Genomic DNA, 23,245 nt, shown 5'->3' with positions numbered 1-23,245 from the left:
TAATAAAAAATAATTAAAAAGATAAAATGTAATTAAAATTTCATCAAGTTAATTATAAAAGACATCAATACCCTTATTTTAATATATATACATTACTCTCAGTTAACGATATATATGTCTTTTACTTAATAAAATATTAAGATAATATAATTGTTAAAAAATAATGTGCAAGATTATATATCTAAAAAAAATTAACTGCTAAACCGGTAATATCTTTCATTCCTATTATACCCTTAAAGATCTTAACCGTTAGATCTTCATCAAATTGATTGATAAAGAATTAATTCGATTGAATGGAAGAAACCCTCGTTTTGGGATATTCTCACAGGTGGTGACCCGAATCGGGCCGAATCACAACTCTCTGCCTTATCTCGTATATTTTGGCTGTCACCTCCCCTTTACCCCCCGAGCAGTAGAGGTGAGTCCCTCTCCCGCCCCCCATGGTTTCCTCCTCTTCTTCCTCTTTCACTCACAATCTTCCACGAGCCCTCTTTTCCCAATGTCCTCGCACGCAGAGCGAAACCACACGAAGGTTGCTCTTCTTCTCCTGTGGGTTCTTTTCCCAGAAGGAGCTCGACAGGGGAAGGCTGGTGGTCGCCGGAGCAAAGAAGAGAAAGGATAAGCCCGACTCGCATAGCTTTGTCGCGAAGCCGGACGAGGCTACCGGGCCCTTCCCAGAATCCGTTCTGCTAAAAAAGGTGAGGTTTTGGAGAGACCCAAGTCGACTTTTCCTGTTTGTCCATTTCGGTCGGTGATGGGGGATTTTAATTCTGTTACTGTGTAACAATTTGATTACTTTAGCCATAAAGCTATCTATTTTGTGCTGTCCTTCCTCTCTTGGTTGCTTATTTTGGATAAATACATTCTTTTATTTGCAATATATAGTGTTAGTGTGCTTGAGAACTTTGGAGGTCGGATGAATGGATAGGAGTATGTGGTAGAATTTTGGGTTGATTTGATTTGCTTTTGTTTTCAGAAAAGTGTTAAAGAAGATGGTCAAGATTTACCTGAATTTGCAGATGCTGAAGAAGGTCGGAAAACTTCATTTGTCCCATTTTTTTATGGTGAATATTCATCAGTTCTATAAGACTGCATATAATAGGATTCTTTTTCTTTTTTGGTGATGTGCAGAAAAGCTTTTTGAATTTCTCAGCCTTCAGCTAGAGAGTGATTTAGATGTTGAAAGAAGTAAGTTTGTAAACATCTTTTTTCTTTTTTGTGTGCTTTAGTTATCAGTTGTCTTATGTGATTATAATCTTTGCAACATAATGTTTAAAGTAATAGTGTAGTTATTTTTCCTTTGTAGAAAATCATCTTTAAGATATAACATGATTTTGCTGTGGTTTCTATCTGACATAATCTACTTGTTGTTATTTGTTTATTTAAACTTTATAGCATTACATTTACTGGTAGAGTACAAAAGATAGGCAGGAGATCTTGACTATGAGTCTCATCAGGCCCACTTTATCAATTAAATTTAAAAAGAAAAATGTTCCACCTATTTAAGTCAAGACCATTTCTGATGCCTATCAAAAACGTCTCATGCTTACGTGAGTAGTTGCAAAGTAGTTGTGAAGGTGGCAATTGCAATAACCCTTTGTTGTAACAAGAGATGCAGCTGGATGGTACAGGAAAGTAAGGGAAAAAAAACAACCTCAGACAAGGCTTGAGTTATATATAAAAAAAAAAAACAGATAAAAAACAAAGTTGGCTAATGATGATACCAAAGTTTGAAATTTGAAACGATGTTCTATGCCATATAGGTTCTATCATATGGTTCCTTTTCATATAACCAACTTGACATTGTTTTAGCAACTCAGGCTCCTTAAAGAGTAGTAGAAACCAATTTCATACGTAAAGCACATCCAAGTATCTAACCACCTCGTATTAGTACCTATCCTGCAAAATTGTACTCATTCCAAATACGGACTAGCCTATAGAGTTTCAATGCTTTATTTAACTGCTTTACCAACTGTTGAAGAACATCTAGTCTCTTCCACTTATTGCTCTATATAGTTTGCATCTGTTCCAGATTAATGATACATTTTCACAGAAATAGAATATATATAAACAGAGGAAAGCCATAATGGTAGATGTCCTTAATAATCACCTTTTCTCTTTTAGATATTATAATATAATTTAAGTAAATGTCTGCCATCTTATCTCCACTTATAATCTTGATGGAGCATCCATCTGGCAGTTTTTTTACTTTTTTCTCCAATTTTAATCAGCATCAATTTTCATCTGGATTTGGTCATTTGTACTGCTGTTGTATGGGCAGTTTTAGTAGTTAATGCTTATTGTCACTAGAAGATTCTTCTATTGATGATAATATTTAGGTTAAACTGATTCTTTCATGTTAATTCTCCATGCTGTTTGTGACCTTTCAATCATTCTGTGGTCTCATTGCTTGTATTAATTTATTTGGCAGTGCGCCACTATGAAGTGGTTTATTTAATTCATGAAGACCGAGTGGATGAGGTTGAAAGTGTCGTCACAAAAGTACAAGGTGCATCTCTTCAACACTTTGTTCTCTTAACAATTATAGTTTTTAAATTATTTGTATTCTGAAATAACCTTCCTTGGGGTGATAGGTACCTAAAGTGTTCCTTTTCCACCTACTTATGATATAAGTGGTGCATTTTCAGAATAGCATAGTACTAAAGGTTATTTTAATTCCTTTTCCTCTTTACATAGAATATGCTACACTAGCAAAATGAGTTCCTCTCTTTTTTATCTTCTGTTTCAAGATTATTTACCTTGCTCTCACTTATTATCCACAAAAATAGATAGTTTAACCTGTGTTCACCTGCATGCTCCATTCATTAACCAAAAAGTACAATCTTTTGGAGGAGTCAGTTTTCTATAGCACGTGGTCTTCGTTCATCTATGGTTTTATGTCATGGACAATTCATGCTTAGCCTGATCTCTTTGTCCAACTATCTATACATATTTGATATTAAGTCTCGCCTCTCTGTCTGCAGATTTTGTTAGAGAGAAGAAAGGTAGAATTTGGAGGCTAAATGACTGGGGACTTCGGAGACTTGCATACAAAATCAAGAAAGCAACGCATGCCAACTACATTTTGATGAACTTTGAGCTTGAAGCAAAATTTATCAATGACTTCAAGAGCTTGCTAGACAAGGACGAAAGGATTATTAGACATCTTGTGATGAAACAAGATAAGGCCATCACGGAGGACTGCCCTCCTCCGCCGGAGTTCCACAGTGTACGAGCCCAGCAGGAAATGATCGATGAAGAAGGTGGTGATGATGATGCTGTTGGTGTTGGTGAGGATTGGGACGATGAGGCCGAGTTAGAAATGGTTGGTTATGATGACAATAATGCTGGTGATGATGGTGATGGAGCTAATATTATTATTGTTGATGAATATGATAGTGAAGATAGTGCTACCAGAAGCGGAAGAACTATAAAAGCTGAGAAGGTAGCAAGGTAGATTAGAGAACTGGTTTTCTCTCCCTTTTTGGTGGCCTTCCCTTTCTCCAAGTTTCAAGTTTAAATCAGAGGACCAAATATATGATGTAGCTCTAGACAAGTCTTAATATGATTGGAATGCACTTTCTTGCTTATAAAATTAGTAGTTACTTTGCTTGCCAAGGTAGTCTCTACTTGCTAGGAAAGATCAGCTACCACATGGGGGTGTTTGCATTGCCACATTTCTCAAGTATTTTTTTTTTCACCGTATCCCAATTGAATCGATGTCACTGGATTCGAATCCAAGAATACTCCTAAAACATTAGCTCTTTTAATTAACTGAGCATTATTCCATTGGCTTTTTAAGTATCTTATGTTATCCGGGTAATCGTTAGCTTATACAACAGCATGCACACAGAAACTAGGCAAAGTATCAATAATTGTTAATATGAATATAATGATTTGCCATATACAGTTCTGCTGTTTATATTCTCGACATAGTAGTAAAGGGTGAGGTCTGATATCCAAACTATTTAATGGTGATTCACTCTCTTGGAATAAATCTTCCATGAATATCACAATTTAGTTTCTTTTTTCTTCTTTTTTTATGTAGAGCTTTGGAAATGAATTTGGTGAATGCAAGGTCTGGATTTTTACATTAGTTCCAATTGTTACTGAAAAGGGCACATATATGTGGCTAAATATTGAGTAGTATTCATCTATCAGTTGCAAAGATTGCAGAACAGTTATAAGAGGGAAAACCGTCAGTCAGGCAATAACAGCAGCGTTGGAAATATATAGCATCAGAAAAATGAGAGTACTGATCTTGATGGTAATAAATTGCATCTCTGAAAATTAAAGACTGACGACCTGATATTTACAATTATGCAGACATTCATGAAGTCCAGCATTATACCCAACAAAGGTGTCAGACCAAATACATCCTGACCCTTTGAACGAATGAATTTTTAAGACCTCAAGTCAGACCAAAGCACTCAAGTGATAACTGGGTTAAATTCAAACGAATTGGTTATCACCCAAAAGAGGAGAAGATTTCTACGGCTTCAAGATCCACTCGACCCCAGTATTTCTCCAGGATCTCTACGCTCTTGTCAGAGATCTTAGAGTTGTGGTGACCCTGCAGGCTCTCGATCTTATCTAATCCATCACATTCGATGATCATCTGAGCATAGATGTTTACTGCCTCATATCTACCTGATTCTTTCTCGGCCTCACCAGCCTTGAGAACATTTGCAAGACCATCGAGGCAGAGAGTCACAACTCTTGGCTCTGGGCGGCTCAGGAGAGCACACATCGCTTTGATGCACCCGTGGTTCACCAAAACGCTGCAGAATGGAAGAAAAGTAAAGGAATTCTCTTTAGCAAGATAGCCTGTCAGGAAGTCTTCTGTGCAGGGAAAAAAGATATTATTTTAGTTATAGCCTAACTGAAAGTGTGTGGGAAGAAGGGGGCTCTGACTGATGATGCTCTAAGCAATCATAATATATCAAGAACAGAACAAGAGATTTGGTCATGAAATGAAAGGTCTGTAATGAATGTTCTAAAAGGTCCAAATATACATAATTTTCTGGCTTCTGAACCAGATATTTGAGCAGCTAGACTGCAACTAGAAAGTCCTAAGATTTGCTTGGTGATTAGTAGAGGCCCATGAGAAGTTCATAAACAGATCAGTGTAGCTACTCTTTTAGAAGTTAATAAACAGGAATGATTAGAGTGGAGAGAATAGAATTATACCGGATCTGGTCATGAGAACCTCCGGTCATAGAATTTGATAAAGCCCATGCAGCCTCTTTCTTAATGTCAAATTCTGCATTCTGTAACAGCTGAACCAGAGGATGGATGATATTTGCATCAATGACAGCCTGAACATTGTATGCATGTCAGAAGTTACTCGTTCTGCTAAATTCTAACCAGCAGCTAGAAATGAAATAAAGCTTCAATTATTAGGACAAGTAATATGCAGCTATGCCACAGGAAAGAATATAGTAATCAAACAGTGGGCATTATGTTGTAAACAATGGTTGTTGCAACTGTGTGTTACCTGAATCTGGTCTTTATTCCCGGCTGTGATGTTTGAAATAATCCAGCATGCGTGCCTTTTTATGACTTTCTTGTTCCGTCGTGTAAGAAGTTGAAACAAGTAAGGAAGTGCCCCGTTGTCTATTACTACCTGTCGACATACCACACATACAGATTCACTTTGAGAGTATAAAACTACTTGGAATAATAGAAAACACATCAGCATCAATTTCATTGGCAAATAGACTAAAAGCCGGCTAAGTTCAAAAGGTGGTAGATAAGCTTCTTGAAGAGAATAGGGGACTTGTCCTACTGCTAGACTACATCCAAATGCCATATTAGCCAAGTCCAAGGAGAGCTATCTGGCAAACTGATTCTTTCACTTATCTCTTTGCAACAAAAGGTATTACTATTCTCCTTTTGAAACCGAGTACATTTTTCTAAACTAAGAGAGTTCCACCAGTTTCCCAGTTTCCCTTGAAATTAATTAGTGAACGCTAGCCCCTATGCATGAATACAGTGAGGGAAATTCTGTTTACACACACAAAGAAAAAAAAACTGTGGACAGATGATCGTGGTTAGAAAAACTAAAAAGACACTGAAGAGTAGTTAATTTCTTGACTTGGAATTATTAGTGACAGCCAATTACTGAATTAGCATACAAGGGAGCAAGCATCTAGCCTGGAGAAGAAGCAGGCATTCAAGAAACTGGCTCATCAACAGGTCATGACTCCCGACTAATCAAGAAATTACAATTATAAAGAGAGAATGACCACCATCTGGCTTGAAAAGATTCTTGTTATTTTGCAAATCGTAATCAATACATTTCTTAAAAGATGCAAAAAGAGATGCATAGAAGGCTATACTTGTCCATTCTGTACCAGAAACAATTACATTAATGCGATCTAGAATATAGGCATATAAAACCAGAGTCAGGAAGAATTGATGAGGGTAAAAACAACACCAACATGCTATATCAATATGATACAAATGGTACTCCATAGATGGAAAGTTAATCTGATATTTGGAACTATGGCTGACAATCTAGGTCATTGTTCACGAACAGATCATGTTCAGCTCGATATGTTACTTGAGATCGACTTGCTCATTTAATAAATGAGACAAATATGAGCGAGGCTTAGTTTGCTCTTGGTCAGCTTGTTGGAGCTCAAATATATATACAGTACAGATGTATCCAGATATATGCACACATGTGTATGTGTGTTTGTACACACCTGTATCCAGATATATGCACGCATGTGTATGTGTGTTTGTACACACCTGTATCCTCTTAATTTTGCCATTCAAAATCTAACAGCTGAAAATTGATTACTGGTTAATATAAATTCTATTCAAAAGATTGGGATTTAATGTTTGAATTTTTTAATCTCATACAATGCAGATGAGCTAGTCGAGATAAAGCTCTAAACATGATTAACTTAGCTCCCCAAGCTAAATGAGTCAAACACGAGTTAGCTCGAATTCTTTTATAACCGAGCATAAGCTAGGATTTCAGCTTATTTTCCAGCATGACTTGTGTTGGAGTCCAATAAATTTACTTCCGAGCGAACACGAGCAAGACCTAGCTAGCTCATGTTCTGCTTGCTGACAACCCTGGTTGTCACTGTAGTGTACGTGGATAAATGAAATCTCTGCAGCTAGAGTGATCATCTAAATTCAATAGAATGTTCTCTTACATGTTTAAATTACAAACCTGAGTTTGAGTATCGTCTCCTGTAACGATATTTCCCAGTGTCTTAAGAGCAGGTATACAAATTGTCTCTGATGGATGACTGAGAAACGCAATCTTCATCAGAGGTAAAGATTATCTAAAGAGGTACGGATAAAATAGAAAAAGGTAGTAGTTAACTCTTACAGTAAAAGCTTAATAAGTATTGGACAGACACCAGACTCGATGATAGCTTGGATTATTTCATTTGATCCATCAGAAAGGTATGATATTGACCAGCAGGCATCTACTAAAACTTCTTCATCACTTAATTGTATAAGAAAACAAAGTACCGGGAGTGCCGCTCTAATCTGAGACAACATCAAGGCAAGACACCTATTAGGTGTTGATTGAGAAAAGGCATTTATATTATTATTTCAGAGATAATAGTTACACTATAATCAAAAACTTGTACCTGTCCAATTAGTATAGGTGTTGTCCCACGGCACAAATTAGAAAGCGTCCATGTAGCATTCCTGAGCATTGACATTTTTGCACGGCCATTCAACTGAGCAAGTAGTGGGATGAGGGCACCATGATGAAGAACCATATCCCTACAACTCGGTGATTCACCTGCAATATTTCCTAGGGCCCAGATGGCCTGTTTAAAGGATAAATATTAAATACCAATTATCCTACATGACAGAAGGAATATTTTCAAATAATAAGAAGCAATTGGAAATAGCAAGCATGCAATAAAGACAATTAACCTGTTCTCGAACATCATCGCATGGAGAACTAAGGAGTTCTACTAACACAGAAATAGCACCTTGCTCAATGATAAGGTTGGTATGCTCCGAAGTCCCACAAGCTATATTTGTCAATGTCCATGCTGCCTCAAACTGCAGAAGATTGGGAGGCAATATGATATACCATGTCAATTGCAAGGTGAGTATATCAGCTAAGAACTGAACCGATGAACTATACCTGCAGTTCTGGCATATCGTATCTTGAGAGGAATTTCACAAACCATGGGACAACACCTGCCTTGATGACCTCTTCAATAGGGGGAGGGCTTGTCACTACAAGCACACAATATTTATCAAATAAAGAGCCCCCAGATGTCCCGTCAAATAGCAATCATGCTTTCTCAAGAATTTACAGAACATACCAATTGATAGAAGTTTTCTGAATTCTGTAGTCGCTTCCAACTGCATTTGAGGATCGCCGTAGCATACCCGTTGGACAATAGCGGGAAGATTTTTCAACTGCAGAGAACATGTGGACCAACCATATCAATGATATGGATCAGTAAGAATTGTCAATTGTTCAAGGTCGAAGTTTTACCAAGTCACTTATGATATTATTCTCAAAATTAGTGTTAAATCCTCTGATGTCTGAATCCACCTATTGAACTAAACCTTCTTACAGTTTCTCTCTTTTTCTGTTTTTCTTTTTCTTTGTTGACTAAAATGATGGCAGATGCCCAATTGATTCCTCTGCACAAACAACCCTGGCCTATTTATAAAGAAAATTAATCTTGGGTCAAGAGGTTCCTAAAATTTCTAGTTTCATTTGCCAACCAGTACACGGCCCTATTGATTTCCCTGCACACATATTTTCCAATAAACTCAACCCCAAAAAGGGAAAACATATATAAGATCCTCAATCCTTCAAATAGAGGTTGACATCCTAAAAGAATCCTTGAAAAGAACTACCTTTGCGGACATCCAAGCCACAAAAGATTTGCCGCAAGTAGAATAAAATTATGAACGTACTTGTAAACCTTTCGTAACATGATGCTCCAGCAGTCGCACCGACCCACCCACACACACTCACATCATCAAGAACCCAAGAAATAAAATTTTCACCTAGGAATTCAAGATTTCATACTAGATTTGCTGGAAGAATAGAAAAGGCCATAAGCTCTTTTCTTATTCAAGAGTGAACTGCAACATGTTTATCGCACGCAATACATAAAGATATGCCACAAGAAAGTTAAGGAAAGCTAATCGCAATGAAATATATCAAAAACACGCAGATCAAGAAACGAATCCCGTCGCAGAGGAATACACGAGGGAATAGTCCGAACCTTCTCGTCGACCGAGACAAGAGGGGAGGTATCGTTGTCGAGCGACGCGGCGGCAAAGGCGGGCAACTCGCGCCGCTTCTTGAGGAGGTTTTCCTCGCGCCTGCTCTTGCGGATGATGACGAGGTTTTCCTCCCGCCGACGCCGAGCCTGATCGGGGTCGATGCCGGTCTTGTACGCCTTCTTCCGGACCTCCGTCCGCGCCGGCGAACGGAGAGGCATTGCCGACGAGATCGAGAGCGAGAAGGTGCGATCTCTCTATCTCTAATCTACGAATTCTTGAGGAAGCTTGAACTCCAAAGTTCCTATTTTTTTGTCTCCTTTTAGTTGGACGATAAGGGCATTACCGTAATTGTGTACCATCCTTTACCGCACAATTGCCGCCAAAATGGGTGTTAGTAGCAAGGACGTGATAACTGACACCTCGTTTATGAAAATAAAAATGGATTAATTTTTTCATCCAAATTTAACAGAGAAAAGAAAAATTAGTATAATACTCATATGCTATTAATAATCTTATTATTTCACAAAATATAAAATTATTTTGTTCTATGACTATGATCATAACATTCAAAGGGTGGTATATTGTAATAGGCTTATAATCTTATATAAAAAAACATTAGCTCTTATCATTCTAGCCTCTACTTGTAATTTTAAGGGGAAGAATAGATATTTGGTCCCGTTTTGAGACAAGCCCATCTATGCTATTCTCCTTCCTCAGTGTAAGTTGTAAGTTGGATAGATATTTGACTCTGGACTCCTCATCTGTACAGGATTCCTTACTTCATCCTCTGTTTCTAGATTCCAATGAGATACTAAAACTTGGCTGGAAAACCCTTTGGGAAGGCTGGATTGTTGTTATCTGGAGGCTGCGTATTGCCTCGAAATTGAAAGTTTTCTCTTTGGAAAGTTCATTGGAAAAGGTTTCCTTATAATGCTAGACTCCATGAACTCTAGCTAGCTCCTTAGCCCTGACTCTGACTGTCCTCTGTGCCAAGAGAAGAGGAGTTTAATGATCTATCTCCTCTTTGGGTGCCGGAGGGCAGTGGAGTTTTAGGATCTCATTGAACAACATACATCGGCCAACTTCCTATGCAGACCACCCTCTTGACGGGATGAAGAATGGATAGACGAAGGAGAAGCTATTTGTTCTTTTAAATCAATTTGGAAAAAGAAAAGTTTAATTACATGTGAATTAATGTATATAACACTTAATGTAATTAATGTCATTGTGATTCACATTTATATTTTTATTATTTACAAATCGAACACTCTCATTTAGAGAATGTGTGCAAAACACACTCTGAATTATATTTAAATTAACACCGTTAAAATATTAAAATTTTAAAATAACTAAAATGTCCTTAATATGACTTGAATAATAGTATTTTTATAATTTTCTTAGTTTAGTTAACTTAACTACAAAATATTTTTACACATATTCGTTAATTTACAAATAGTAAAAATATAGGGCATAAACTACAGTTTAAAAGACCGGGTGCTATATGTAAATTTTTCTATTCTTTTTAAATAAAAAAAAATAAACAAACAACTAACAAAGGTATGTCTTAATGTAATCATCATATTATCTCCATCATGCATGAAATACTAATAATAACACACAAGGAGTCAAGGACACAACTCATTTAACAAATCCTTCTTTAGATCACAATTAACCCTACTTTAGATCTCTCTAGAACTTAAAAAGCTCTTGATGTCTCCCATGCATATATCTTGACATGGGTTGGAAGTGCACCATGCATCCATCCCTTGACCATCATGGCCGCTGCATCCCCATCGCTTAGCCATTCCTTCCACAACCCGTCACTGTCGGCGAGCATCAGATACTTGTCCCTCCTGGTCAACCTCGTTGACTCAAACCCTAATGCCTTCCCTATCTCCCCCTGCACATAGTTAGCCATCTCATAGTTGCTGCACTCCTTCCCTTCAATGCGGCAAGCCTCCACCTCCTTTAAGAACTCCACTCTATAGCAAGGAGATGGGTTGAGGAGAAAGAAGAGAGGATCCAGGCACTTGAGGCCGCTCGCCGTCGTGCCGTAGAACATCCCGACGCGCGTCTCCAACGCCACCGGCACGATCGCCCGCCTCAGCTCCGCGAACAGTGGGCTGAACCGGAGGAGGTACGGCTCGCGGCATGTCGTGCCTTCGGGGCAGACTACGAGATTGCCGTCCTGGAGGAGTGCCTCCATCTTCTGCTTGTCTACCTCTCTATCCCTTGTCAGCCGTATGGTTCTTATCGGAGAGAGCATCTCGGAGAGTCGGCTTACGCTGTACGTGGCTGCGGCTACGTTGCGGCGGGTGACCGCGGAGATGTAGATTGGGTCGAGGAGGGTGCGGTGGTTGCAGACGTAGAGTTGGCCGGTGGGCGCCGTGGAGGGAGAGGAAGGGATGATGAATCTTGAAGGCATGCCGATGAAGGCTAGGATGGGGATGGAGAGGCTGTGGGGGAGAGAGAGGAAGACGGCGGCGCGGGCGACGGCGAGGGGGAGGCCGAGAGGAAGCCAGAGGAACATGGCGAGCGTGGAGGAGGGCGTCGGTCTGAAGGCCACTCTACCATCATGGAATATTAGTGGCTTAGGGTATTTTGATCTTGGTAGGGGTTGCCATTTCCTTCTCTCCTCTTCACTTACCAAGTATACTTCCTGTACAAAGAGAAGCAGTTACACTAAGAAATCACAACAACAACAACAACAACAAGAGAGAAATGAATGATACATTGATAGAGATAATTTGAAAAATGCCTACCTTGCAACGAGAGAAGAGAGTGTGAAGAGAGTTGGCATAGCCTCCAATGCCAAAGAGTACTACCCCATCTTTCAACACCTCTTCTTTCCCCAACAACTCCTCCATTGCCAGTACCTTGCTCATCTCCTCCTCCTCCTTCATCAACCCAGTGTAGTAACCTCCAGTCTCCTTCAACTCCCTCCCTATCACCACCTCCACCTCCAGGTACTCCTTCAAGAACCCCTCCACCATCACCCTTGGCATCCTACTAATACACACCCTCCTCCCAGTGCTCCTCCGCAACACCTCAAAACCCTCCAACCCCACATCCTCCAACAAGTACTTTGGCAAGACTGACCTCCCTAGCCTGAACCCCTCCTTCTTTAGCCCGCAAAAGCTTACCATGGTCATGACCCGGACCCCAACCTCATGGCTAACACAACACAACAAGGGGTAGAGGAGCAAGAGAAGGAGACCCCTTAAAAATATACCTCCCTCTAAGGCTACAAGCATGAAGTATGGGAAAGAGGAAGGGGACCTCAGCAGGCCTCCATCAACATCACACACCACTACTTTTCCAGAAGCTGAGAGCTTCTCCAAAGAAGGGTGCTTTTGTAATGTCTCATGGGATGATGCATTGAGGATCCTCAACCTCCTTTGGATGTACTTGTAAAAGAATAGGAAGGAAGCGGAGAGGACCTTGGAGAACATCTCTCTCTCTCTCTCTATAATTTGTCCCGAATGGTCTATTTCAGTAAAAAGAATGGCAAAAGAGCAAAGGTCACGAGTATATATATAGAAGGATAATGATTATTATGTACTTGATGTCGTTGAAGTCTGCTGCTCCTCCAAACCTACTACCACGTTCTGCATTAAACTAGTTATATTTTGTGACCTTTGGAGCTCACTTAATCTAAATGACTTTAAACCTTTCAAAATCCTTTCTGATCCGTCCGATCTCCCCATTACATCTAAGAGGTGATGAGTCAAGTCTTAAAAACAAAGGTAAATATAATTTACCACGGCCTACTCTCGATCAAGATTACTTTACCCTTTCCAACCTTGTTTTGTAATAAAGATTATAAAATAACTTAAACAATTATATTTTTGTCATATGTATTCAAAGAGAAAATTCCAGATGTATAATACTACAAAATAAAAATGAGAGAAGTCACGGGACACCATTCTCTATAACCAAAGAGGTCATGAGATCGACTACAACTCTAAATAATTATTATAAAAAAATTTATTTAGTGGTTGGCTCAACGGCTCGATTCGATTGATGACTCGTTAGTGCGATTGATTTAGAGGAGCAGCATAACAACTTAGAGCAGGTCTTGACAGTGTTTAATTCAGAGCAACTATTCAGTGACGCATATGACTTGGAGCTTAAACTATGCAACTTATTATATTAGCTAAAGTTTAATGAGTCTAAGTGCATTTATATATATAAAGAGTTGGCATTTTGTCCGACCCATATTTAATATTCGAGGGCTCGTGAATGACTAAAAATAAATAAAGATGAGAGTGATAAATGACACTACGCCTTCACTCCCCGAGACCTTGGCGAATGAGGCACCTCCTTTCAGATATTAATTAACTTTTGTTAAGTTTTTGTCAAGTCACTATTCTTCACTGCTTCAGAAAGTCTTCAGAATAGTTAGCTAATTTTAGCATAGAGTTTTTCTTCTATTTAAGCTGACTCTGTCCCTAACTCTTTATATAGATTTACGTATAGGGATAGGTTATCCTGTAGGAAACCTAGTGCACTTTTGTACCCTCTTTTGAGGTAATGTAATTACATTGTAACACACACACAAAAAATGAGAGGGATAAAATAATTTTGGTCCAAAGTCAAAGTAACAAAAGGTCCCATAGCCAATTTGACACAGGGACCAGTTCAATTTTGGCGTTGGTTCTTACTTGCGTATCAATTGGTGTCTATTTATATTTGACACATGCCATTATGCGGAGCCTTATTGTACAGCAGTAATAAACAGTCTGCAGCATCGACAGAAGTAGTTGAATTTTTTTTTAAAATTTTTCTTACTCCTTTGGGATGATCTGGCAGCTAATCAATAAGCTGCCAAGTACCCCCAACCGCCAGAGTTTCCTGCAGCTGATCCACTTAATCCCTTGTGCAATAAATTCTTGATTCTACTGGTTTGTCATGGTGGCCCACAATAGTTTTGTCCTCTAGGGTTCTTATTTAGTGGGATATATTTTCCAGTGGGCTTGGACCACAGCAGACTAGACTGATCTTGGGCATTATGAGCCTAGTTAATGATCACATGTTAATAGCTGTTCTCACTTTTTTCTTTTCTTTTTTTTTTGGGGTGGGGGGAGTCGCTTTCTTGTGCCAAATTTTGATTGAAGAGGACACCCAATTGGTGTAGCTTATTGCAGAACATAAATTTACAAATGTGGCGCATTTTTTTTGAGTTTTTTTAACCATTTTTTTGCCTTTTTGTGTAAATATTTAGGGTCAATTTTTATGGATATTGATGATAAGTTGTTGACTTGTGGACACTCTACAAGCTTCTCAAGACTGAGATTCTCCAATACCACCAATTTGGTAAAAAGTTTGCAGTGTCCAGGCGTAGCATGTTTCTTTTTAAGAGGCAGAAAGAAATAGGAAGTGTGACATACTAAATTGACTGTTTCACTTTCACAAGGTTAAGCCAAAAGATATATATATATATATATATATATGTATATGTATATGTATGTATGTTTATGGTAGATTGCAGTGAGAAGGGATCAATAATGACAATAAGCATTAAATCAAGCAAAATGCTTTGATTAGATTATGCTCAAGAGCTTAAGACATTACAATCTGGATGTCTAGGTAAAAGAACAATGTGGTCGAGTGATCAATCTGTATTTACTGCCAAAAAAAAGAAGAAAATTTTCAGTCAAATGCTATGTATAGAGCTATTATATTTCCAGTTTCTAGACAAACATATAAACTGTCACTAAGTTATAATATATTTGCAAGCTGCTGAACTGCCTTACTGATAATGTTTACTGCTCAAGATCACTTCTCCACACACACATACACACACGTGCGCCAAAAATAAAAAACAGTCGAGATCACCTATGATTTTTTACAAATAGGAAGAACCTGGGATCTGTCTTACATATGACAAGGATCTCAGATGTTGGTCATATGCCTGCATTGCAAGAATAGAAATTGTTTCACAAAGAATGGTACTAGCAATTTTTTTCCCTTTATTTGTATATCCATCAGATTGAATTTAGGTGCTTCCAGCACCTACAACTAAAAGAGCTGCTTTGCCAGAAGAGATGCCCTTCTACCTGATCAAGATGAAATATAACATATATCGCATGTTCATAAGAGAAATGTACAATGAACTAGGATGAGAGATGTGAAGCAGCATGCAGGTGAATACGGTATTCCAGCAAGCAAAGAAAACGACGATTATAGCAGGTTATGCTCATCTAGCAGCAAACTGTAACCAATCAAAGTAGATTTTACTTGCCTTGACTGTACTCTTCTGCATACTGTCAACAAACATCTTCCTTTTGTCTATTCTCATATTTGTCTAGTTGAAGGAGCATTTAGTAATACATTTTCCATTTCCTTGATGAACTTATCAAGTCCCTGTTCAAGAATATCAAGGGCATCTTTTGAAACTGTACTTTTTACTGCAACAGTTATTGCCTTACGACAAACATGATTGTACAGTAGAGTCAAAGATCTGGTACCACCAGAATCATCCATGCTCTGATATCCATTAGATATTGCTCCATCTTTTGCATATTTTGTCCATCTTTTCAGTAAATACTGAGTTGGAAGGTGAAGGATGTTATTGTTGTTGAGAACTTTCAGTGCATGCATGCATAGGATCCCCATAGATTCAAACTTTTTACAGCTGCATCTGACTGTAGCATCAGACGGGTTAAAGTCAACAAGTCCATTAGATAACTTTTGGGCAACACAAACTCTGAAAGTATAAACTGTTCCATCAGTACCTATAGGTTCGCAAAGACAAGCAAGTTGGCCCCTGTACTCTTGCTCAAAATCCAGATACATCACCCTAGTATAAGAATCTGCTGCTTCAATTAGCATAGGTACATCAACCAATAAAACTGGTTTAGTTAGCGCTGATTCATAGTCTTCAAGAATCTCATTATCGCGAAGTTGAACTAGTGCCTTCAGATACTGTAGAATAAATTTGGTAACAGGTAGTTTCCTGTGAAAGTAAATCTTAAAGAGGTTGTCCATCTTTCCTTGCCACTGCTTTGCTGTCATGATGGAACAAAATGAATTTCTTAAATAAGCTAAAGCCCATTTCTCTCGATCTGCATGCAAGAGCTTTAACCATGAGCTACTACCAAGACCATATAAAGAGACCAACCTGTCCCATTCTTTATCAAAATCATCTTCCGATTGAATATCATATATAAAATTCTCAAACTCATGTAAGTTGGGGCCATGACTGCATGCATTAGGAAGATGTACTCGAGCAAAGTAAAGTATATGCCACAAACATAGTCGATGACATGTTTCTGGTAAAACCATAGAAATTGCCTTTGAGATAGCAGCACACTGATCTGTGAAAATTGTTTTCGGCTGTCTTCCAGACATTGCGGCTAAAAAACTTCTAAACAACCAAACATATGATTCTACGGTTTCATCTAAAAGTAACGCGGCACCAAGTATAATGATTTGTTTGTGGTGATTTGTACCAATAAATGGTGCAAAAGGTATATCATTCATGCTTATGTGATAGGTTGTATCAAATGTAACTGCATCACCAAAGTAGGCATAGTCAATGATGGATTGTGCATCTGCCCAAAAGCAGTTAGTCAACCGTTCCATCTCATCAAGTTGTATAGCATAAAAGAATGACGGATCATCAGATTGCTTAGCTTTCAGGAAGTCCAAAAGGAATTGTGCATCTCCGTTCTCAAAATCTCTCATCCTTCTGGTATTCAAGAAATTAACTTGATCCTTGAGGGTAAATCCAGCAACTTCTGTACACTGAGCCTCCTGAAGCTGAGATTTATGCAACTGAATTGGTTTTGCTCCAAAGTCATCTGAATTAGTACTGCCTCCATGTTGAACAGGTAATTTCTTCCTATGAGACCTCAGCATGTGTGAATTATGTGGGCTTGCAAGTGGATGATTATGTTCATCAATAAATTTATTCACAACCCATACATTATCATTACTAACTTTAAATTCAATACGAGCCAAACAATTGGTTCTCTCAATTGAGCGTGCTTTCTTAGCTACATGTGTACGGTGCTCTTGACGGGTACCTTCATTGCTACATAAGTAATGTCTGTAGCGTATGCTTCCATCCTTCCTTCGAGAAAGATGATCTTTTCTCACACTGAATCCTTTTCTCTTAGCATAAGAATTATAAAAATTGTATGCTTGATCCTCCGAATAAAATACCATGCCAATTTTTGGCTCCATTAATGATTTGTCAATCATCTCTGGAGCATTTAATCCATCACCTTTATTGTTCTCCACTGATCTATCTACGGAATTCGTGGTTTTAAGGAAAGAAGAGTTATCAACAACATCACAACTCTTGGAAGCTGGGGATACCTTTGATATAGAGTTGTCTTCTGAAGGACATTGCTTGGATGTTGACATTTCATTTGTGCCTCAATAAATTCTTTACTGCAGAAAAATATTTTGATATCTTCAACAAAAAATCAGCTGGCCATATTAATTACCAGTGAAGAAAATCCAATAGATGCACTTTAAGAGAACAATCCTGTGACGGAAGTTGGTACATATATTTAGTAGCATGAACTAAAAGCTGTAGAGACAACGAAACAGTCTCAGCAAAACAATTGTCAAAATCAATAAATAATATTCTGAAGCCTTGATGCTGAAAAGTTGTTAAAATAATTCATAAGAAACAAAAGCAAGAAATAAGAAAATTGCTACACAGCTGTTGAACCAAGAGAACAATCAGTGAACAAGTCCAGGCAAAAGTTAAAGAACGAGTATTCACTTCCATAGATATACAAATGTAATTTACAGTGAATCACTTTTAAACATTGATACACTGTCGATAAGAGAACTAACCTAAAGATCCTAAAAACACCTGCCCACATATGAAATATAAAAGTTTGTTGTATTTGCTGTATAGCTGTGTTGCAGAATTGTAGTTAATTTACCATTAGAGATCTTTCCATGTATAAAGTTTTCTTATTACTTTTTTCAAACCAATTGGTGGTTCTACTTGTTTGCTTAAGAATAAGAAATCATAAAAGTAGGAGTTTTCGAGTATTATAGTTGACTATGAAGGCTACCAAGAAAATACCAGGAGTCCAAGACTATGGTGATAATAATACACCAAATGACAGAAACAACAACGATAGCCTGAACTTTTTACCAATTCTGTGCTTTAAGTTGCAGAATTTGTGGCATTTGATCTTCTCGAGTTCCCCAAAGATTTAGCAATTTCACGTATAGATTGTTTATAAGATCTGGAGCAATTATTAACCTTCCATCGAGCAGAAATGACTATGAAACTAAGGAATAAACAAGTAAACAGAGATGTATCATGCCAAACATTTAGCTTTACATTATCATCAATATTCTCGAAATTACTGATAGCATAACAAAATCTAATTCTGATTCTAACATCTAAATTCCAAAGCTAAAAGCTATCTACGAAACCAAAACCCATTAGAAGAGGCACAATTGAGAAAAACAGGAGTCTAATGATCCATATCAACTTAGTAGAAAACCCAAGACTCCCAGAAATGGAACAACCAACAGCAAAAAGGAGTCTAATGAAGCTAAAATGGGAGTAAATACAAGAGCGAATTAACGAAAGCAAACTCTCACTTATCACCTAGCCTCCTTATGGTTCGAATTGTTGATCGAAATGGAAATGGAAATGGAAATCCCCCTCTCCTTTGGATTGGGATCGAGACTAGCAAAAACCGAGAAATCCAAATCCTCGCTAAATCCAAGCCCTAACGCCGGTCTCGCCCGAACCTTCTCCTCGTCTAAGCCCCAATGGAGGCTGATGGCACGTGCTCTGCACGTGCATCGCAAGGGTACTGGTAAAGTAAAACGCCGTCTCCAAAAGAATTATTGAACAGTTCTACTTGGTTAAAAAAATATACTTAGCATAGTTTTTAAAAAAAATATAGTAATTTTTTTTCTTCTAATAAAATATTAAATTATTCAATGTTTTATGTAATAGTGAATTTGCTGAACTATTAACGGCTCCCGACTTATGATATAATAGCAGAGCCGACTAAAAGAGACTCTAGAATTCCTTTGGTAATAACTTTGATAAGCGGACAAAGTATTAAAAAAAATACTCAGGAAATTTATTTTGGTCAAAAACTCATTTAATAGTATCTCAGTTAAATAAATAAGTAAGCTATGGTTTGAAACTTTGAATCCGAAAATCAAAAAAACCCTATGCTGCTCGTTCAACCAAAAATCCCTTTATGCAATTAAACATTGATGGACATAGTAGTAATGACAAGTAGCAGACACATGCATATATTGCTCAAGATGAACAGCCTAGTGCTTGCATGGAAGAACATCTCTTAAAGAGGGAATGAGTGTCAAGAACTGCACTCTACATAAAAAGGGCACAAAAGAGCTGCCTTTGGCATTCATTACATAGATTGCCCATATCACATTTTGCTATTTACAGGGTCATCTCAACATGTTAGCAGATAACCCACATATTTTCACATTAGACAATGTATTAGAGGCTACATAGATCCTATAGAAAACGCACATAGCATGCATTGATCCGAGTAATCAAGCAAACAATGAACTTTGTTCTTCATGTGAGGTAGATGAGATCCAGCAGGATCCAGACAGAGGTTAAGCTCATCTAGGAGAAAAATCAAAGTTCTCGAAGCAGATGTTGCTAGCTTCTAGCGGGTTCTGCGGTATGTTATCAACAACATTCATGTCTTCATTTTGTTTACAGAAAGGAATAGTATGCAATAAACTTTCCATCTCCTCAATGACTTTATCAAGTCCATGCTCAAGAACTTCAAGTGCGTCTCCGGAGAGAGCACTTTTAACTGCAACAGCGACTGCTTTGTGGCATACACGGCTATATTTCAATGTTAAAGATTCTCCAACAATGTTGTCTACAACTGGGTGATTCCTACCAGGTTCTGTCTCATCCTTAGCATACTTTGTCCACCTCTTCAATATGTATCGAGATGGGAGGTAAAGAATGTTATTGTTATTAAGAACCTTCAAGGCATGCATACACAGAATGCCCGAGGACTCAAACTTTTTACAGCTGCAAGCAACTGTAGCGTTGGAGTGGTTAAAGCTAACAAGCCCACTGCACTGTTTTTGGGGAACAGAAACTCTGAAAGTGTACGTTGTGGAACCATCAGAGGCAACAGGTTCACATACACAAGCAAGTTGGCTCTTGTACTCATACTCAAAATCCACATAAACTGTCCTTGTATATGATTGAGCTGCTTCAGCTAGCATGGGTATATCAACCAATAAAACTGGTTTAGCTTGCCTTGATTCATAATCTTCAAGAAGTTCCATCTCACGAAGTTGAACCAATGCTTTAAAGTACTGAACCATAAATTTAGTCAGAGGCAATTTCCTGTAGAAATGTATTTTAAACAAATTGTCCATGTTTTCACCCCACTGTTTTGTTGTCATAATACCGCAAAACATGTTATTGTGGTAGGCCAAAGCCCACTTCTCTCGAGCAGAAAACAAGTCATTTAACCATGAACTACTGGAAAGACCATGCTTATTAATCAAGTTATCCCATCCTTTACAAAAATCATCTTCTGAACCACCTTGATAAATGCAATCCTCAAACTCTTTCTGAAAAGTCGGTTCACGACCAAATGCACTATAAACATGTTTTGAAGCATTATGAAGTATATGCCATAAACAAAGTCGATGACATGAATCAGGCAAAGTCATACTTATTGCCTTTGATATTGCAGCAGACTGATCTGTAAAAATTGTTTTTGGTTGCTTTCCAGACATTGCAGCCAAAAAAATCTTAAATAACCACATGAAAGATTCAAATGTTTCATCTAATAATAAAGCAGCACCAAATATAATAATCTGTTTGTGATGGTTAACGCCAACAAATGGTGCAATGGGTAAGTCAAACCTGCTAGACCGATACGTCGTCTCAAAGGAGACTGCATCGCCAAAGTATGCATAGTCAATAATCGATTGTGCATCCGTCCAAAAGCAGTTAGTCAGTCGTTCCTTTTCATCCAGCTGTACAGCATAAAAAAATGATGGATCCTCAGACTGCTTAACTCTCAGAAAGTCTAAAAGGAACTGAGTGTCTCCCTTCTCAAGATCTCTCAATCTTTTTGAACTCAAGCAATTATTTTGATTCTTTAAAAGAATTCCTACATCTTCTGCAACATGGAACTCCTCCATCTGCAATTCCTGCACTGGAGCAGGCTTTACTCCATAGTAATAATCTGATTCAGTAAAGACTGCACGTTGAACAGGCAATTTCTTTCTGTGTGACCTTAGCATGTGTGTTTTATTTGGGCTTGCAAGTGGATGATTATGTTCATCAAAGAATTTATTCACAACCCAAATATTATCACGGTTCACTTTGAATTCGATACGAGCTAAACAATTTGTTCTCTCAAGTGGACGAGGTTTCTTCGTGACATGTGTACGATGCTCTTGACGAGTACCTTCATTGCTACATACATAATGCCTATCTCGTATGCTCCCATCTTTTCTTCGAGAGAGATGACCTTTCCGGACACTGAAACCCTTTCTCTTAGCATATGAGTTATAAAAACCATATGCCTGCTCTTCTGAATGAAAAACCATACCAACCTTAGGGTCTGATTGTGAATTTTCAACTGCCCCAGGAGCAAGTGATTCATCCATGCAAGTGATATCTTTTCCGGATCCATCTGTCACGACTGTGTCTTCCAATGATACATCTGTGGCATTATTATCTTCTTTCAAATCATTTGTCACATTGATAGCCTTGATTGAGTCATCTGTCTCACTAGCTTCTTTTATTACCACATGTTGGGAGCTAGAATCAATCTTCTTGGAAGTTAAGGATGCATTCGACATAGCCTTCTCTTCAGAATCACATTCTTTAGAAATTGACATTCTGTCAATGCACGTTTATCTGCAGTAATCAACCATTATTATTCATCACTCATCACTTCGACATTTCAACAAGCAAGATTGTCTTCACATGAATGAACAAAATCAGCTTCCAAGTTCGCTATAAGCCTGAAAATGTTATATAAAAGACAATTAATAGCAAGAAACTTACTACTTAAGTACTTATAAGTTATAACATTGACCCCCATTTCACATTCTCTCTTTCATGTCCAATATTTTCAAGGCTACTATTTGATATTTTCCTGCACATACAAGTAGGCATACATATTCCTAATTGAGCAAAAGAAAGCAGGATATCGTCTAAAAACAACTACAAAAAATCATACAGTTTCTTGTAACATAATATTTTCCACACAATGTAACGAGTTATTTAACATAGATCCATTATACCATCAAATTCATAATATCAAGTAGCATTTGCACAGTAGATCTTGAGAACTCCACAACTCCAATTGCAACCCCTCCAGTATCAATGCCATTTCCACTCGTTGGCATGACATGGAAATTGCCCAAATACCTATTTCCTCCATACAATTACACGGGTATATACAGTTTATTGTAAGATGATCGAAGCAAGTTGAATATTTCAACCAAGATCACAACCCACCGAGATTTTTTGCAATTAATCGGAAACCCAATTCAGTTTCTACGAAATGTTTCACGCCGATGGAAGCAAAAAAAGCTAAGAAGAAAAAGAAGGAATGAACCCGGCATCTACAAGTACAAATTGATAACTAAAAAGCACCACGATTTCGCCACCGAATCGAAGAGAAGTGCACCAAATCACTCTATAATTCCTAATCATAAGGGAAAAACAAATACTAGGCAACCAAAAATTACCATAAGAACTGACCTTTTCCATTTTGCTCCTCAAAAACGCCACGAGGATCTCGGAATTCCCAAATCCTCTCACTTCCTCTCTCGAATTCGAAGCCCAAGGAAGGCCCTAACTGTGCGTTATGCTGCTCCGCGGGCGTAATTCTACCGTAGACTTGCCCCGATCTCGACCGTTGATTTCCGAACAACACTAATTGAAGTCTTAAGAGTAAATTAAAATTCAAATAAATGGACAAAAATCAAAAGAAATAATCATGCATTTTTATTTTTTAATTATTATGATGAAATCCTTACT

At 38.0% G+C, this 23,245-nt stretch overlaps 5 protein-coding genes across 12 annotated transcripts; 1 reads left to right on the top strand and 4 right to left on the bottom strand.

Moving 5' to 3' along the window:
- Positions 1–353: 353 nt before the first annotated feature.
- Positions 354–3,595, top strand: LOC140789389 (protein REGULATOR OF FATTY ACID COMPOSITION 3, chloroplastic). Its single transcript, XM_073139069.1, has 5 exons — positions 354–698; positions 977–1,031; positions 1,132–1,188; positions 2,432–2,509; positions 2,985–3,595. Exons 1-5 carry the CDS (start codon positions 441–443, stop codon positions 3,455–3,457), a joined length of 921 nt encoding a protein of 306 aa, XP_072995170.1. The 5' UTR covers positions 354–440; the 3' UTR covers positions 3,458–3,595.
- A 666-nt stretch (positions 3,596–4,261) lies between these two features.
- LOC140789388 (importin subunit alpha-4-like) lies at positions 4,262–9,531 on the bottom strand. 3 transcript variants are annotated; one of them, XM_073139066.1, is made up of 10 exons: positions 9,237–9,531; positions 8,316–8,412; positions 8,132–8,226; positions 7,915–8,046; positions 7,620–7,805; positions 7,352–7,515; positions 7,190–7,268; positions 5,498–5,626; positions 5,191–5,318; positions 4,262–4,781 (listed from the first exon to the last, which is right to left on the bottom strand). In XM_073139066.1, the coding sequence occupies exons 1-10, from the start codon at positions 9,453–9,455 to the stop codon at positions 4,469–4,471; spliced, it is 1,542 nt and encodes a 513-aa protein (XP_072995167.1). In that variant the 5' UTR covers positions 9,456–9,531; the 3' UTR covers positions 4,262–4,468. The 3 variants fall into 3 exon arrangements, with proteins under 3 accessions (XP_072995167.1, XP_072995168.1, XP_072995169.1); XM_073139067.1 differs by having other exon boundaries at positions 7,620–7,789; positions 7,974–8,046; positions 9,237–9,517; XM_073139068.1 differs by having other exon boundaries at positions 7,620–7,777; positions 7,974–8,046; positions 9,237–9,517.
- Positions 9,532–10,801: 1,270 nt separating this feature from the next.
- Positions 10,802–12,689, bottom strand: LOC140789147 (probable glycerol-3-phosphate acyltransferase 3). Its single transcript, XM_073138754.1, has 2 exons — positions 12,000–12,689; positions 10,802–11,896 (listed from the first exon to the last, which is right to left on the bottom strand). The coding sequence occupies exons 1-2, from the start codon at positions 12,687–12,689 to the stop codon at positions 10,934–10,936; spliced, it is 1,653 nt and encodes a 550-aa protein (XP_072994855.1). The 3' UTR covers positions 10,802–10,933.
- Positions 12,690–14,943: 2,254 nt separating this feature from the next.
- On the bottom strand, positions 14,944–18,981 carry LOC140789716 (protein FAR1-RELATED SEQUENCE 5-like). Of its 4 annotated transcripts, none has more exons than XM_073139516.1 (2): positions 18,827–18,981; positions 14,944–17,734 (listed from the first exon to the last, which is right to left on the bottom strand). In XM_073139516.1, the coding sequence occupies exon 2, from the start codon at positions 17,608–17,610 to the stop codon at positions 15,535–15,537; it is 2,076 nt and encodes a 691-aa protein (XP_072995617.1). In that variant the 5' UTR covers positions 17,611–17,734; positions 18,827–18,981; the 3' UTR covers positions 14,944–15,534. The 4 variants fall into 4 exon arrangements, with proteins under 4 accessions (XP_072995617.1, XP_072995615.1, XP_072995616.1 ...); XM_073139514.1 differs by having other exon boundaries at positions 18,820–18,977; XM_073139515.1 differs by having other exon boundaries at positions 14,944–17,779; positions 18,820–18,973.
- Positions 18,982–19,519: 538 nt separating this feature from the next.
- Positions 19,520–23,076, bottom strand: LOC140787922 (protein FAR1-RELATED SEQUENCE 5-like). 3 transcript variants are annotated; one of them, XM_073136954.1, is made up of 2 exons: positions 22,967–23,076; positions 19,520–22,221 (listed from the first exon to the last, which is right to left on the bottom strand). In XM_073136954.1, the coding sequence occupies exon 2, from the start codon at positions 22,093–22,095 to the stop codon at positions 19,831–19,833; it is 2,265 nt and encodes a 754-aa protein (XP_072993055.1). In that variant the 5' UTR covers positions 22,096–22,221; positions 22,967–23,076; the 3' UTR covers positions 19,520–19,830. The 3 variants fall into 3 exon arrangements, with proteins under 3 accessions (XP_072993055.1, XP_072993057.1, XP_072993056.1); XM_073136956.1 differs by having other exon boundaries at positions 19,520–22,114; positions 22,967–23,059; XM_073136955.1 differs by lacking the exon at positions 22,967–23,076 and adding an exon at positions 22,504–22,879.
- Positions 23,077–23,245: the final 169 nt, after the last annotated feature.

The sequence above is a fragment of the Typha latifolia genome, chromosome 5 (genome assembly GCF_019914945.1).
Source record: "Typha latifolia isolate L0001 chromosome 5, TyphaL0001v2, whole genome shotgun sequence".
NCBI lineage: Eukaryota > Viridiplantae > Streptophyta > Magnoliopsida > Poales > Typhaceae > Typha > Typha latifolia.
The sequence above is the reverse complement of the archived record's forward strand: the minus strand, read 5'-3'. Positions and strand labels throughout refer to the sequence as shown.